Here is an 18,859-nt window from a genome sequence, read left to right as displayed (position 1 = left end):
TCTCAAATAAGGTGATGGATTATTTTTTTTAAATACATTTTTTTTTATTTTATAATGGTCAATCTTTAAATTTTAAATCATTAAACACTACTTTATCTTTTATTTGTTTTATATTTTTAATTAAAAGTTTTTTAAAATAATTTTTTTAATTATAATTTATTCATAAATTTCATGTTACTCTTGTTTGCCGTTTAAGGAAAAACTTTTATAAAACAAAATTTACATGTAAGTTAATTTACACCAAATTTTTTGACTATCAATTATCATTATATATCTTGAAATTTAGTCTTAGTTCTAATTTAATTTAAAATAAAAAAAAGTGTAATTTCTAATATATATATATATATAAATCTTTGATATTATATTCTATGTCATATTTGTTACTAATTATGAAATAAATTGAAAAATCTTTGCTAACAATATTTATGCTTTTCATCCCAATTTTTAAGATATTAAATTTTCTGTTATTTAGTTGTTCTTTTTTTTACCAAAATATGTAACATTACACTATTAATTACTTGTAAAAATTTTTTTCAAAAATAAAATAATGTTTTTTAATTTAGAAAAGTTTAAAAAAAAGTTTTTTTTAATTTTCTTATTTTGAAAATGTTAATTTATTTTAATCAATATTTTTTATACAACAACTTATTTTCAAATACTTTTTGATCTTATGAAATAAATTAATTTGTACATAATTTTGAAAGATTGATAAAAGTATGGCCATCTTATAAAAATAAAATGTATTTTTTTTTATCTTCACATTCTTATACCTACTTTTTGCAATTATACCAAAAGCGTTAGAAAAAAAAAAAAGTATCACAATATAAACTTACATTATAACTTGACATTTTAATAATATTTTTTCTTAATTGATACCAATATATGCTTTTTCTTTTTTTTTTATTAATTTTTCAAAACACTATAAAATATTACCAATATTTTTATTAAAATTGGTTCTTTGCCGTAAAAATGAATGGGAAAATATTTTGACTATTCAGAGATAAATTTAAATTGCTGAACAATTTTTAAATTTCTTATTTTTTTAAGAAACAAAATTCGTAAACATATAGGACAATTTTTTTCAAACAGAAACACATAATTTATTAAATTAAATTATATGTTATTTTTCATCTCAACAACTCCATTATTTTTTGATCATGTTGTTGCTTAATTTCTTTTTTTTTATGTTTTCAAACAATTAAAAGTATGAAGATTGTCTTCAAAAAAATATTAATTAATAAGAAATTATAATTGTTAAAATATTAAAATGTTTATAAATATTTTTTTAACTAATAATTTTTTATTCAAAAATATCATTTGTTAACCCTCAGTATTTCCGAATAAAATAATTCAAATTTATTTGACAATATATATATACATTATTTGTTTATCATAATTTTTAATATATTTTATTTGTATTTCTACATAATGACTTTTTTTTTATCAATGTGACAAATGAACACTAATCATACTTTTTGTATTATTTTTTTTTATGTCTATTTGATAAAATTGATATACAAGTTATTTACTGCGAAGTTTAACCTAGGAACAGATTAATCATATACATGATAAGTTTATATCACAGTTAACTCTAATAAGAAAATTGTTCTCAATTTTATCTATTATTTATATTGCTAGCGTTGTTATATAACTTTAAAATTATTACTTTAAAATTAAAAAAAAAAAATATGATAAAGCTAGTTAAACATTAAGACATACTGGAAATATTTTTATGGATTTAGATTAAGTTTACAAATTTTTTAAGCAAATCCTAGAAGAGTATTTGACACGATTTATATTTGGAATACCATTTATAACTTAGCACTACATTAAATTTCATCATCCTACAACGGAACTGTTTGTTGTGTGTAAAGTCTTAGGACGATTGTTGCAAATGCGCGTTGATTTCTTTTGTTGTTTTTGTTTTTACTATTCATAACACAACATTCCTGTACATAAACACATTATTTTCACTAATATTAATAATTTTTTTTTATTATATTTTTTAGTACTACTATTAATATTGATGAAATATGTCTCGCGCCGCTAAGAAAAATAGAAAAGCTATTATTGAGTTATCAGATGATGAGTTAGAAGGACCAATTATTCAATCGTCGTCTGAAGATGATTTCAAAGCTGATGAAAGTTCATCAGAATCTGAACTTGATACAGAAAGTATGTCTTCTAGTGTAGTTTCTTCAGAGGTTGAACCTTCTCCTGTCAAGAAGAACACCAAAAAAGGAGCAAAAGGTTCTCTTAGTAAAAGAAATAAAAAATCTGATATTAAAATTGAAAGAGTAGAAGATAAAAATAATGTTAGTAAAAGAAAACATTCTATTGAAGATGAAAAAGAAGTAAAAAAGAAAAAAGTTGATGATTCAGATAATAAAAAAAGTAGTAGTAAAAGTGACAATGCTCCCCGTGCTGAAGAATTACCTTTTGCTGCTGAGTATGCTAAAACATCCCGTGCTACATGTAAACATTGTGGTAGTAAAATTGAAAAAAATGAATTAAAATTATGTACAAGATTTCCATCTCCATTTTTTGATGGTTATCAAGAACAAGGGTATGTTGTTTCTTTTTTTTTTTGTATTTTTTTTTTAATATTTATATAGATTTCATTTTGTCTGTTTTTTTAATCGAGCACCAAAAGTTAAACTTTTTCCACACAACTTCAAAGGTTTTGATTGGATTAAGGAGGAAGATCAAGAACGTATTAAAAGAAAAATTGATGAGGTAATTGAAGACGCTGGAGGATTGGAAGAGATTCTCAAAGAGTACATTCCTACTGTATCTATTGGTAAAAGATCTGCCAAGTGCGCAGAATGTAAAGAATCTTTGGAAAAAGATGAAATTAGAATTTCTTGCAAAAATCAAAATTTCCATTTGAAATGTTATAAAAGTTCTAACAAAAGATTTTTCAAAGGATCTTCCAAAGAAATTCACAATTATAATAGTATGGTTGATGATGACAAAAAAATTCTTGATGAAATGTTTCCTAAAGCTGAAGAGATTGCAAAGAAAGATGAAATAGATGAAAATGAAGTTCAGCTGAAGGAACAATCTAAATTGATGAATGATTTAAAGACAGCTTTTGAAAATAATTTATCAAGAGATGAAGTAAAAGAGTTGTTGGAGGCAAATGGTCATGGTAGAGATAAACGTACTCATGAACGTAACATAAAATGTCTCATTGAATTAAGTCTTTTTGGTGTTCCTGAAAATTGTAAGAAATGTGGAAGTGTTGTTGAATTTAGTGAATCACAGGTGAAATTTGTATGCAGAGGAAAAGATGAAGATCAAGTTAGGTGTGATTTTAAAACAAAAAATCCTACTGTCACTAGATTAGTCGTTCCTGACAGTATGAAAGATAGCAACAATTATTTGGAGAATGTTTTTATTCCAAGAAAACGAACACGTATTTTACCTAAAGATACAATGGGAGGAGATTAAGTCATTTTTTTATATTTTTTAGTATTTAATAAAATTTTGTAACATAAAAAATGTTTTGATAATGAAAGTGCAATATTTTTTTCAAAAGCTTTTATTTTAATATAAATATTGCAGCAAAAAGTTCAGAAGAGAGCAACATTAGTATATGCTGCAAATGGTTGTTTGAAGTGAAGTTTGGTTAAGAGTAAAGAAAAATTGGGAAACTGTTTTTAATGTAAATGTTTTATAGAAAATAATTTTGAAGCTAAGTAAAAGTTTTTGAAATTTGATTAAAAGTTTTCAAAGTCTCATAACAACTTTTAAAAATTATTTATCAGCAAAATAGAGGAAATGTTCCCAGGGAGATCATAGCCCTACATTTTGAGTATTATTACATTTATTTTATTCTTAAAATATTTTAACGAATAATTTTTGTTATCACTAATTTTGATGTAATTTAAATTTCTAATAGGTAATAAATTTTCATAAAAGTAATATTTTCAATTTTGATAATCAGATGAAGAATTTTGTCGTTTTTAATGTTTTTTTTTTTTGAATAAAATAAATTTTACTAGAAAAAACAATTTGTTTTTAAATTAAAACAAAAATAACTTTCTTTAAAATGTTAATTTATTAGTGTCATGTTATACATAAATATATTTATGATACAAAAAATATAGTATTACAAAAATTTTTTAAAAGAAATTTACTCATTACTATAGTTTTATATTAAATTATTTTTTAAAAAATTAACAACATTGATAAAAAAAGCATCTAAAAAAAATAAAAGTAGTTGAAATTAAAGAAATAATTTAATGAGTAAAAATAAAATTGATAAAAAAAATTTTTTTTAAGAAAAAGTACTAGTTATTAAATGATGGAAAAATTTTACAAACATGATAAAGTAATTAACACAATAAAAAGAAATATAATTTCATCATCAAAAAAATTTATGTTTGAAAACAATAATATTAAAGTTATGATTTATGATTTATGTTGAGATATAATTCATGAACCAAAATAAAAATGACTCTCCATAAATAATAATTTTAAAGATTATAAATTTGAAAATAAATATAATAAGTTTATACTTGTAATATAAAAAGAATTTGTTGTAAATTGTAATATAATTAATTATTTTTATCAAAAAAATTTAAGTTTAACATTGTGAGTCATTTTAAAACATAGTAAAAAATATAAAAAAAAAATATACTTTTAATCAGATAATTCTTTATTCATTTAAAAAGCTTTTTACTATATTAGTAAAAAGTTATCACCAGCCTGTTGGAGTATGACATTCTTTTAAAGGAAAAAGCTATTTAAAATAAAAATATATTGTAGTGGATCAAACAATAATTTTTAAATTAATATTATTTAATCAATCTCTGATTAAAAGTACCATTATATTCATATATTATTGTTTCTTGAAATAAACTTTGCCGGAAAATTTTACTAGGAAACTGAATCTGAATTCAAGTACTACTATTGATTGGGATTATTTGTTATAAAAAGTTTGCTTTCTAATAAAAAAAAAAAGGAGAATAATATTGAAGACAAGATATTCACAATAGAGGCTGATAGAACTTTTATTATGTATAACCCATATTTAAAATTTTTAAGATAAAAATTATTCTTTTTTTCCTTTAAATTTTTGTATAACCAAGTAATGTTTCTTTGAATATATATAAGGGATTGGCAAATGATTCCCCAATACGGACAATGATATTTGAATTTTTTAGAAAAGATTTCATCAATTCTTGTGATTCGATATCATAAAGAAGAACTGTTGGAATAATTATATCATCATCTTGCATATTATCACCTGCCAAAGCAAATGGTGGAGTTGTTTCATGGGAAGATCCAATTACATTGTCTATTACAATAACACCAATTGCTCCTGCTTTTTGAGCATTTCTTGACTTTTCCTGAAACATACATTCTCCTCTCTTCATAACAACAATTTTTCCTACATAATTTTCTTTATTATTTAAAGTGGAACATCCAACTAAAGGTGTAGCTAATTCTAATTTTCCAATTATCTAAAATTATCCATTAAAATATTTTAATGATTAAAAAAAACATACAAATTTATGTTTATTAAAAGTATAACCGTATTGAGCGGGAGCAGCTATCGTTTTATATTTTAATCCATAATATGGGGGACTCAAAATTTGTACAGTTCTAGTTAATTTTAACATCATATTTTCACCAGATTCCGATAAAGATTTATGTATGGCCATCATTTCTGTTATATAAACCAATCCTTGTTTAGCCCTTGCAGCACATTGAGCCTAACAAATTATAATAATATTATACATGTTATAGAAAATAAAATAAAATAAATAAGGATAACATTTTTTACAATATTAATATTTAAAAAAAAAGATTTACAACAACATATATGTATATATATATAAATATATATTAGATACTATTGTTGTAAAATTTTTTCAATTAATTTGAAAATACACAAGGTAAATCGGAAAAAAATAATTAAAATTGCTAAAAAAATTATCACAATAAAAAGAGTAATAAACCATCCAATAAGACAAAGTAAACCTAATAGAACATGCTCTCCAATAAATTCTTTTCCAGCCATAACAACGACTTGATCAGCCGACAATAACAAAGTATCTTCTAAATATTTTTGGGCTTGCGATTGAAACTATAATTACATTATTAGGCATCTTATTCATTGTGTAAATATGTGAAGTTATTGTTAAAATATTATTAAAAATATATGCATGTATATATTATATATATACAAATAAATTAAATAAAATACTATTAATATATATGTAAAGTCCACAATGTTAAGATGCAATTGTATAAAATAAAAGTAGAAAAAGACAAAAAAATTAAAAAGATTAAACTATTGATATTTGTTAAATAACAAAATGTGAGTAAAAAAATACAGAGACCAAAAAAGTGTTTTTTACTTACAGTGACAGGAGTATGAGTAAATTTAATATTTCCTAATTTATCTAGCTCAACAGTAATACCCATATCACTAAGCAATTTTAATTGCTCTTTATCATCATACTTGAAATTTTTAGGATCTAATTGAGGTTGAATTAATTCACATGTATCATCTTTGGTACTTGTTCCAGATGTTAACTGCCTAACAAATTCTTGTGTTTCGAGGCGAATATTTTTACCATATTCCGCAATTTTTTCAGTATTCTTAAATTGTTCCTCATAATAGGGGCAAATTTTATCATATTTATGATGATCTTCATCTACTACTTCATCTAAATCAAGGAAAATTTTTCTAGGTTTATCCATATCACTTTCACCAATACTTAATGGTAGAAAATGAGCTTCTGTTGTTAAAACAAAAACATCTGGATCAAAAATTAAATCTTCTGGTTCAGCAAAAATCATGTAAAGATATTTAAATGTTTCTGCTAATAAAAATGACTCCATTTGATCTTCATGAGCCATTGTTCTAACATCTTTAATTGCAGCAAAACCACATTTAACTTTGACATGATCATTAAGACTTTTAACTACATCTGCAGCAACTTTTAAATAATGTTCATCTTTGGTAGCTTTATATAAGAAATATGTACTTTCAATAAATTCAGGTCTTAATAAATGTTGACCCCAATGAACTTGAAAATCATATGTAAAAGCTTCAGGAATTAATTTATGTTTTTTCATAACAAGATAAAGCATTTCATGCATTTCAATTGCCGGTTTAATGTCACCTTTTAAAACTTGCAATCCAGGCCAAAAAGCTAGTAATGAATCCATAAAACTTCTTGATGCAACATTTGGTTTATCCATATGAACATTTATAAATAAACCTTTTTTATTCAAATATTTCATAATAGCTTTATAATGTTTATTAAAACGATGTAAATAAACTTCATCTCCTAATAAAATATATGCCTTTAAACAATACTCATAATATGAATCAATACCAGCACCAATACCAGATTCACGTCTAATCCAATCACCAGAATGAATATTTAAAACTGTACCCATTAAATCACTTTCTTTATGCCGTTGTGACCAAAGAAAATCCATACTTTTTTTTGCCTTTTCTTCAAATATAGAATTTCCAGTTAATCTAGATAATGCAGCAAACTCTAATATCATTGTACCACCACAAGCAGTACAAGTATTTTTTTGATTTTTTATCTTATCTGTTATACCATATTTTAAATTAACTCTTGAAAAAGGAATTCCTGTAGTAGTATTAAATGCTGGCAGTAATTTTTTACCCAATTTCTCAGCCATTTCTAGTAATTCACCTCGATACCATGTCATTCTATTTGAATCATGTTTTTGTAATATATTTGCCATAAGATGTGCTGAAATCAATCCACCAATCATACGAATGTTAACCTCAAAAACAGATACATCTAAATCACTATCAAATTGAACAGTATCAATAACAATTCTAACTGCTTTTTCAAATTCGTCAAATTCTTTTAAAACTATTAAAGTATCTAATGAATCAACAAGTGTTAAAGAAAAATTCCCCAAAGCATCATCTATATTTCCTCGACTTGGTGTAACACCACGTTTTCTTCCTTTACAACTTAGGGGCATCAATTCATCATCATAATTGGCAAATTTAAGATAAGAGGTATATCCATGAAGAAACATTTGATGGACAGTCTCTCTTAAAAAAAAAATGATAATAATAATGAAAAACAAACAATATTAGCAAAACTTACTTTAATTGTTTCTTATCTATGATACACTTTGCATTTTGAACTAGAAATGAAAGACATAAAATAAATAAATGTATCACTAATTTCATAGTATTTTTAATAATATTGGTAGAAAATTATATACAAAAATAGACAATAAGTTACCCAAATATAAACATCACACTTTTTAATAAAAATTTTTTTTTTGGTTTTATTTATCTGCTTTTTTAAATCTAAATTAAAACATTACTAATTATGTATGAAATTTTATAGAAGTTAATGAAAAAAATAAACAAAATTATATTAAAAAAAAAATCATTGACTATCTTATGACACGTATATATCTATTTTTTTTAATACAACATCGTGCAATTTCTATGTTATAATTGTTGTTTTTTTTTATAAATAAAATAAAAAGGATCATTTATTCATTAGATAAAAATAAATTTTAAAATATATGATGAGGAAAAAAAAATGAATAGAAATAAAATTAATATTAGGATATTATATATAATAACATTAATGTTAATAAAGTGTAAAAAAAAAATTTATCTTTTTTGTTAATAAAAAATTAATATACAAATTTTTAGTTTGTATAAACTTTTTATACATATAATATATTAATTAAATTTAAAATAAAAATTACAAAAATATATAGTTAAATTATATAATAAATTAATAAAAATATAATATAAAGAAAAATGTACTTAGTACCCCTTCTTGCCAAGTCAACTTTTAATCAATTGAAAAGGTTTTATAAATGAGCCGCGTCTCTATTTAATTATTTCATATTAATTTTGATTTTTCATTTTTACAAATTTATAAATAGACTTGCTTTTTAAATTTTTATTGTAGATTATTTCTAATATTAATAGTGATAAATATTCTAGTATTTTTAATAATATAATATTACTTTGTTGATAAGATATTACTATTAAATTATTCTTTTTCAATAAAAATCATTTTGATAATGACCTATTTTAAAGTTCTAGTATGAAACGTGGTACAATTTTCTATATATATTTTCTTAAGTTTTATTTAGCTTCGTTTATCAATTTTTTTTTATATTTTTGAAATATTGATTTCTTAAAAAGTAACTATTATAGTATTTTTTTTCAATATGAATAAAAAAAAAAACTTTTAAATAAACATATCATTTTTTATTTATTAAAATTATGAATAACTATTATGTTACATTATTGGCATCGTTTTTAAATATAAAAATTTAAATACACTTTTTTTTACCAAAACTTGTTTATTTTATTAGATATTATTTACAAAAAAAAAAGTTTTATTATTTTTTTTATCATATTATTTATACATTTAATTTGTAATATTAAATTAATTTTTTTTTATATAGTTAGAATTAATTTATATAATTTATAACGGCATGGGGAAAGATGATGTTGATAGATTTTTAAACTTTGATTCTCTAATTAAAAATAGTAAATATTCATTAGCAAATGAAAAAGATGAAGCCAATCGTGAGGCAAAACAAACATTTTCAATGATTGATCATTGGACAAAACATAATGGTACACTGAAAAAAGCCAATAAATTTGAACATTTTGATATAAGAATGTTTCATGAAAAAGTTATAGGAATGCCTAAAGCATATGTTAATGTATGTTGTTAAATAATTATTATTTTTTTATTTTTCTTACAAATTAATTTAGTTTTTACGATTAAAATTAGAATATAATGATTTTTGGAATTTAGCTGATTGTATTATAAAAGGCGATTTTAAAAAGTACTCAGATATTGAAATTGAATTTATTCATGATATTAAAAATAATCATGTTGATAAAAATCTCAGAGTTTCAGAAATAAGAAAAGAAATAACAAAAGGTCTTGTTGGTTATACTGTTGATCAATCCACTAGAGCTAATTTAATTATGTATTTATGTACTCAGAAGTGTGAAGAAAATAAAGAAAAAGGTTTAAAACACACTTATTGTGAATTAATGAAAATGTTACTTGATAGTCTTTCTGTAGATGATCGTTATGCAATACTTACAGCTGAATTTGCCAAAACAAAATTTACAGCTTTACATTTTGCCACTATGATGGGATCACCATGTTGTTTAATGGTTCTCCTTACACATGGTGTCAATTCAAATATTAATGAAAAAACATCAACTTCTGTAATGTCACCTATTTCACCTATGATTTATGCATTAATGAGAGATAATATATCATTTGTTAAAGTTCTTTTATTATTTGGATGTAGTATAATAGATTGTGTTGCTTCATATCCAAATTCTTTAATATGTACAGATTTTGGTGGTAAAATACAACAACGAATAAATTTTTTAAAACGAAGATTAGAAAATATGAAAATTACTTTTAAAGAATGGTGTAGTCAATATATTAAAGGTTTTACAGTAAAAGAGGTTGTTTCAAATGTCCATATATTACGAGGAGCATGTTATACTGGTAGATGTAAAAGTTATCCAATTGACAAAAAATATCTAATTCAAACACAAATAATTCATGTAGATATGGAATGTGTAAATGGACAAAATCAAGATTATCTTCAAAATGGAATTTTTCCTGTAATTGTTATTATTCCTTTTAACTATAATACTAATGAGTTGGGTGGTTGTATAAGTGAATTTCACGCTACTCGTGTTAAATTTGTTTGTGACAATAATGAAAATAAAAAAGAAACTGTAGTTAAATATCTTTACGATAACTTAAAAATGGAAGGAACATGTACTGGCACTTTATCATATCCTGTTTTACCACTTACAATAGATCCTGAACACAATGGTTACTATTATATGTTTAGAATTCCAGATAATATTATAAATATTAGTCAACTTAAAATAACGTATGATATAAGGAATATAAAGAACCCACAATATCTTAATTTGGCTATAGCACTAGTTAATTTACAAAAAATAAGATGATGAATTAATTTATTTAATTGACATGCGGGTAATGATAACTTTGTTGTTGTTCCAATATTCAAAATAATTATAAGTCATAATTATTTTATTTTTTTTTTTTTTTCTAAATTTCTCATCTAAATATTTTGCTTTTTTTTTTAAAATACATTCGTATGTCTGACAAAAAAAAAGAAAAAAATTAAAAAAAAAAAAACAATTTACCAAATGTAATAAGTTTTTTGGTAAATTTTGTTTTATTTACTAAGAAATAATAAATGTTATATAATGCCAATTCATTAATTTAATGTCTCAAATAATGTGTATTTTAATGACATTTGAACTTATTTTTAACTAATTTAAAATATCTCATTTTCATTATTATATAATATATATTTTTAAATGAAAAAATTTTTGTTTATATAAAATTTTTTCCGATAAATATTTATAAAAATTTTTGTTGCATAAAACAAATGACATATTAAATTATTTGATATTTCTTATATTTTATTTATAATATTTTTCATAAATATTATTAATTTTTTAAGTCTGTTATTTAAATCATTTATATATATTATTTTAATTTTAAAGCGTTTTTTATGTTTAAATGTATTTTTAATGTAAACAAATATTTATTTTATAAGTAATACAATTATTTACAATATCATTGGAATAAGCTAATATTTTTCATACAAGTCAAATATTTTGAAATATAAAATCCTTATGTCTTATCTTTCTTTCATTATACTTCCCTTACAATTTTTGTTTTTAACTTAAAAAACTGTATTAACAAAACAAATATTGATACTAAATTATATTAAAAAAAAAAGACTCTTAAATTTTCTAACAAAAAAAATAAATATATTAAAAAAAAATGATATTATATTTATTATAATTGTGAAAATAGTATTTATACTTTAAAATATTATTGCTATCTTTATTTGATATCGAGAGTTTAAGAATTAAATACTCATAAAACGTATATAATATATATTTTTTTTAGAAAAACAGTTTTACAGTACAATAAAATTAAGTATATTTTTAACAATGCAAATTTTCTTTTTTTCTTTTTTTTTCCGTTAAATTGTGTACGATGAACAGAGAAAAACTTCTTTTTTTTTAATAAATTGTAGGATGACATTTTAATTATAAAATGTTTATTCTTTCATTTTATTTTATAATGAACATTTGATTTAATGATAACAGTTTTTCACATTCATATTATGTATATATATTTTTTTTTATCAATTCTTTAATATTACTTTTTGATCAATATATGACTTTCACATGGATAGATAGTATTTGGGTATATATTTAAAAAAAAAAATTAACAATAGAAAATATTATTAGTTATAATTGTATAATTTTTTAATAATAGAAAAAAAATAATCTAAAAAATAAAAAAATTTCCTAGATAAAATCACATTTATATTACTTCCTATTCCATTTTATTAAATTAATATTAATTAGATTAACATATCTAAAAGTATTTAATTTTTAACATAACATTATTAAAACCATTAATAATGATTAAATTTCATAAGTTAAAATAAATTATTTATAACTAAAAATAAAATGACATTTTATATTTAAAACTAATATAATTAATGATAAACAGAAGTAATACTCTTTGGATTTAAAATATTTATTTTTTTTTTATAAATAATAATTATATCAAAAATTACCTTATAGTTTAATAAATATAGTAATATATAAATATTAATTACATAATGTGATAAATCATTCTATTAAATATTTTTAAAGTATTTACAATTTTTTATCTTATCATTGTTTTAAATTTATCTTAAAATAATGACCATCAAAAAAGTTTATGTAAACTAATTTGTTGTCAATTAATTTTTTTTTCTTTTTATTTTCAAAAAAGTATTTTATAATATATTTTTAAATAAGCTATTTAAAATGTACTTAAATATTTTTTTTGTCTTATTTTGTTTATCAACAATTCATTGTAAAATGATAAATTTTTTTATTATGTTCATTTATTTTTCAATTTAAATGAAATTTGAACTACTTTTATATATGAACAATAATAAAAACATCATTAATACCACATACTTTAAAGAAATATTAAGAGTTATCTTTTTAAAAAAAAAAAATCTTTATTATAAAATAAATATAAACTATTTTTATTCTATACTTTAAGTACTATAAGAAACCATATGTTTATTAGTATTATACAACAACTTTTTTTTTTAATATTAATCAGCTTCATATAATTTATATTAGATTTAGCTTTATTTAACATTAGTTATAGATATAGACAAAAATAAATTGTAATATGTTTAATTTTTATTAGTAAAATAAATTTTAATTGAATTTCTTTGATTTATTGTATTGAGAAACATTTTAATAATATCTAAATATCTCATCATTTTTATCTTATTAACGTTTTTCTTATATATATAATATATATATGTATGTATATAATATAATATAATTTAACATATAATGATAATTCATGACAATGTTTATATTATAATTTAGATAAGTTTAACAAAATAAAAATTGTTAATATATAAATATATATAATATAGATAATTTTATTACTTATTCATTATAAAGATTATTTGCCGAAAATTTTTGTTAATGTTTTACAGTTAAAGTGTAATGTATCATTAATAAATAAATCTTTAATAAAAGTTTATTAGTTATATATCTGGTTGATGATGAATTACATTCTATGTTTATTAAATACTTCAAACTTTCATTTATTTTTATTATTATATCTGTCCAAAACAGACATGAATTAATATTCTAATAAAATAATCCTATTTTTATTTTAGTTTTTTTTTTATACATATATATTTTTTCATAACACGTATCAAATAAAAGTTATCATATTATAAAAATATACAGTATTTGTTGCCTTATTTTAACATAAAAAGTATGTATTTAACATTAAATCCATACATAACATAAAATATTAATTGTTCAAAATACTTTTTTATTCAAAAATATAGTTTATCTTTTTCAAAACATTTTTTTACAAGATTCATTTAACATGTTTTGTATACTTTTATTATTATTATTTTTAGTAGACTCACTATGTATAATAATTTAAATAGAATCATTTTTATTTTATTATTAATTTATATTTTTTTAATATATACTTAAAATAAAAAATTATTTTTTTTTTTATTTATCAATTAATTGGACTTCTATATATATTTATTTTTTAATTGTCATTTATTATCCTTAAAAGTATTTTTAATAAAATTATAAATAAAAGAACCACATTTTATATCATATGACAATGACATATACTTAAGTCATGATGATTGTTATTGACATTTCTATTTTCAAAATCTGTTAAGCTGATCTTTATAAATCAACATAATCCGATAAACAAAAGTATTTTTATTATATTAATGGTTCTCTCCAAATGTTTCTATTTATTATTTCCATCTTAAACAATAAATATTTTGAAATAGAAAATTTTTATTAATTATACTAAAATAAAAACCATTCATGTATATTTTATTACATTGTGATCATATATTATTTTTAATCATAAACATTATAACCAACATCATATAGTCGTTTTTTTTATTTTATTTCTAATTTATATCTTTATATTTATATTAGTACTGATTATTTAATATAATACTTTTAAATATTATATTTTTAACTATTCATTTTATAAATATTAAACTTAATGATAAGAATTCATTTACAATGCATGATGTAGCGTTATATTAAATTTTTTTTTTTTATAAAAACAATTTTAAATATTATAATATTAATATTTTCATGGTAATAAGAATTATTATAAATATTAAAATATTTTAATTATTTATTTATAAATTGTATATATCATATAATTAAAAATTATTAAAAAAAAAAAGTTATATAAAAATAATTTTTAATTCTACAAATTTATATTTGATTAATAAAAAATTGCATAAAAATTTTTTATTATAATAAAAAAAAAATTAATTTATTTTATTATTTACCAATATTTTGTGATATATTTAAGTTGATAAAATAAAATATAATTAGATACATAAAAGTAAATAATTTTTGTTTATGTTTATATGTCGACAATTTTTGATTATTTCTATGTATGATAATATAAAATATAAAAAAAAATAATAACTATCTTTTTGATAGTATAAAATGTATTATATCTTTTATAAGTTTTAAAAGTAACTTTTGCAATTAAATTTTACGTTAAAAATTACAAAACATTGTAATATTTTTAAAAAGCACTTAATTTACTATTAAAATACATTTGGTAAATTTTTCCATGAGAAGTAATATCTTTAATTAGTTGCGCAAAATTTAAATTAAATTTAAAGTGTCTTTGATTTAGTTTTTAAATTGTCATTTTGTCATCTTTAACATTTTTGGACGAAGTAGCCATATATTATTACAACTTTTTGTTTTGGTGTATTATAACATTTATTTACATTAAACTTAAGCATCTTTTTTAGCTAATTGTTATCAGATTTCCGGTGTTTAATCATACGACCAAAGTTAAGTCTAATGTATGTCAATAGGAAAAATGTGTTTAAATGATAGATTTGTCGTGCCATTATACTTTCTTTTTTTTATTTAATTTTATTTTAAAATCACATTGAACAATATTCACCCTTAGGTAAGAATACTAATTGTTTAGTTGAGCATTATAATTAAATTGCCAAATCACGCAAATAATTAGGAAGAGCATCTTCAGATTTTAAGATGGACAAGTAGTGACTAATTTGATCTATGATCAATTATATATGTTTCTGTTATTAAAATATTTCCAATTCTTATCTTTATTTATACATACCACGTGAGTTACTTGTTGTTTTGAGTATTTTTATTTTTTTATAAAGAAAAAAAAAGTGCACTAGAAATGTTATATATTTTATTATAATATATATTTATATCTTGAACTATTTCTAAATAAATAGAAAGCGGATAAAAATAATGTTGTCCATCAATTGATACGAAAACGTTTATTTGACACAGACTATTTTAATTTCACATGATATTCACATCGAGATAGCAAGTAACTCTGATATGCCATATCATTGTTAAAGACAATACTCTTACAATGTCTACCACTACACGTGACAGTCACTATTAAATAAGCACTTATTCGCGCATAATCTCAAGGCTTCAATATAAAACACAAGAATTTTAAGGGAGATAATATTATATTATATACTCGGAGTTAAGTAAAAATACTGCCAACAATTGTTCAATGAAGACATATAGATAGATATAAATGATTGTTAACAATACAACTAAACGCTAACAAGCACATGCCATAGACTTTTATACACTGTTAAACAAAGCGCACCAAAATCAACCCATATTAACAGTTTCTTTTGTTATTCCATTCTAACTTTGTCATGGCCATAATGTTACTACGACCCTATAATACTTGTCAACAGCTGTAAAAGTCTATATATATCAAGTTTGTTGGTCCACCATTATAAAATTTGTACTTTTATGGTAACGCTCGTCATACAATTGGAGGGGGGGTAGAAGAACAATACAGATGTCTCTCTCATCTGGTATTAATCATATATTCAAGCAACGGCCTGAACTATTCTTTTTATTATTAAAGTTAAATATAAAAATTTTAAAATACGAATATTATACTTATATTAGCATAAAACTTTTATATATTATCCAGTATTTATTTTAAATGTACTATTTTTATATTAAATAATTTTTAAACTTTTGGAACATCAATAATTCTAAAAATAAATTATTTCTGTTAAATATATGAAGCATATAAAAGCAATCGCATTTAGTTTAAATTATTTTTTTTAATAGTATATATTTATATGTTTCTAAAATATAATATAACTTTATTTTAATAGTGTTGTAGTTTAATTTTACCAGATATTTTTGATAATAATAATCTTTTAATATTTAGTATATTGACATTATGTTTTTGTTATTTTACATATATTATATTTTGTCACTAATTTTTATTAGTTGATACCATTTTTAAAATCAATTAATTTTTTTTTTCTTTTAAATGTTATATTTATTTCAAAATTTGATTTTTTTTTTTAAAAGAATTATATTTTATTCTAGTAGTATATATATTTGTTCTTTTAACTTTTAAAATATATTTTTGTATATATGTATTATTAACATTATTTAACAAGAATGACAAAACAATTTATGTGTCTACCTTTAAAATATATTATTTTTAATTTTGTTCTTTGAAACATAAAATTTAATATTACCATGTTAGACATCCATCATTTACAAATTATAAATACATAAATATTTATTAATATTGAGAATAAAGATAATCCACCAATATACATATATTATTACATCAAAATACTATCTCCTTATCCTGGTCAAATTTTTGTCTAACAATACTTTCACTCTCGAAAAAATTTTCTTTTAACCTCTTGTTAAATAAAATTTTTATTGACTAATAAAGTAAACTACAAATCTTCAATTTTATTTAGAAGCAATCATGCAAACAATCTTTTTTTTTTTATTTACATTTTCTCAAGCACAACACCTTTCATATATAACTCAAACATAGTATTATATATATATATATATTTTTTTTTTGGAGCTGTCACATTATTTGTATCATTCTCAAAGATTGTATATTGTTTTCTTTTTATCATTCTCCTAGGATTCCATTTGATGCTTTATCTAAAGGCCATATAATACCCTAAATAATTATTTAAAATTGCTTTAGGAAATGGCAACCGACTGTTTCTTCCTTACTCATATATAATATGATGGATATATCTTTTTAATGACGTCTTTCAAAATTATATACTTATAAAATGTTGCTTTTTTTTTTTTGTTAATACATCAATAAAGAAAAAAAAAATTAATTTTTTTTTATCACTGTATTTTTAGTTGTTTATTTAAACTACATACCTTCTTTTTATATATTTGATAATTTAAAGTTCAAGGTAATATTCTTAATTAAATAATCATTTTTTATATTATATATATATATATAATAGTCATACAGATGTTTTCTATTAATTTATCGTAAAGATCATCAACATGTCCAAAACAGGTGGTGATTTCTTCGCACCTGGCGTCCTTTATAATACATTATCGCGAGATATATGCAAAATGATTTTAATTCTATGCAAATGATGTTTGTACATGGCGCCCTCTAAAAATGATTATTATTATTAATATTATTATTATTATTATTGTTGTCATCGAATGCACCAAACTTGTCATGAACGTCGATTTTTCGCATTATTATTTTATTGCGTACTATAAATTCAATGTAATTCTTCTAAAGATATGTCTATTATTATAGTTGATATTTTTATATAAGTTTTATAAATAATATGTATATGGTATCATTGTTTACTACCATTGTTATTGATTATCACTATAGTACTACAACATGTATTTCATGAACTTTAACCATTAATTTTACAAACAATATAATTGTTTCTTTATTTTTATTATGTGTTACATACAATTAATATGTTTCATTAATTTGTTATTTTTATTATTTGTTGTATCTAAAATAAAAAAAAAAAAATAATAAAATAAGAAACAAAGTATTAATCTTTGATAATATAATTTTAAACAAAATAGTTTTTGTTAAATTAAGTATTTAAAAATATACCATTTTGCTTTTAAAAAAGACATTTACAATTCTATTAAAAATCATCTATCAAATGCATATGAGAATTTTAAACTTTTTATATTGTTTTTCAAGTTGTTTCATGACTCATTTCATTTGTTTAGTCAGTTTGTCTTAATACTTAAGAGGTAGAAATTTATCTTTAAAAATTATTTTTAACATGCACATAAAATTTTTATATTACCTTTGTGTAAATTTTTTTTTTCTTTAGATCAAATATTTTTCATCAATCGACACCGTTCTGTGTCAGGCAAAAGTTT

General features: G+C 20.7%; 3 protein-coding genes across 3 annotated transcripts; 2 read left to right on the top strand and 1 right to left on the bottom strand.

Moving 5' to 3' along the window:
- Positions 1-2,033: 2,033 nt before the first annotated feature.
- Positions 2,034-3,453, top strand: SRAE_1000120100 (Poly [ADP-ribose] polymerase 1; the record flags this gene model as incomplete). Its single annotated transcript, XM_024648126.1, has 2 exons — positions 2,034-2,566; positions 2,616-3,453. 2 exons carry the CDS (start codon positions 2,034-2,036, stop codon positions 3,451-3,453), a joined length of 1,371 nt encoding a protein of 456 aa, XP_024502136.1.
- A 1,622-nt stretch (positions 3,454-5,075) lies between these two features.
- Positions 5,076-8,206, bottom strand: SRAE_1000120000 (Edem2; the record flags this gene model as incomplete). The annotated part of the gene is made up of 4 exons (XM_024648125.1): positions 5,076-5,471; positions 5,517-5,723; positions 6,376-8,065; positions 8,121-8,206. The coding sequence occupies 4 exons, from the start codon at positions 8,204-8,206 to the stop codon at positions 5,076-5,078; spliced, it is 2,379 nt and encodes a 792-aa protein (XP_024502135.1).
- A 1,280-nt stretch (positions 8,207-9,486) lies between these two features.
- SRAE_1000119900 (Ankyrin repeat and Ankyrin repeat-containing domain-containing protein) lies at positions 9,487-11,008 on the top strand (the record flags this gene model as incomplete). Its single annotated transcript, XM_024648124.1, has 2 exons — positions 9,487-9,720; positions 9,773-11,008. 2 exons carry the CDS (start codon positions 9,487-9,489, stop codon positions 11,006-11,008), a joined length of 1,470 nt encoding a protein of 489 aa, XP_024502134.1.
- Between the last annotated feature and the right edge of the window lie 7,851 nt (positions 11,009-18,859).

This window comes from Strongyloides ratti, assembly GCF_001040885.1.
Source record: "Strongyloides ratti genome assembly S_ratti_ED321, chromosome : 1".
In the NCBI taxonomy this organism is placed as follows: domain Eukaryota; kingdom Metazoa; phylum Nematoda; class Chromadorea; order Rhabditida; family Strongyloididae; genus Strongyloides; species Strongyloides ratti.
The sequence above is the reverse complement of the archived record's forward strand: the minus strand, read 5'-3'. Positions and strand labels throughout refer to the sequence as shown.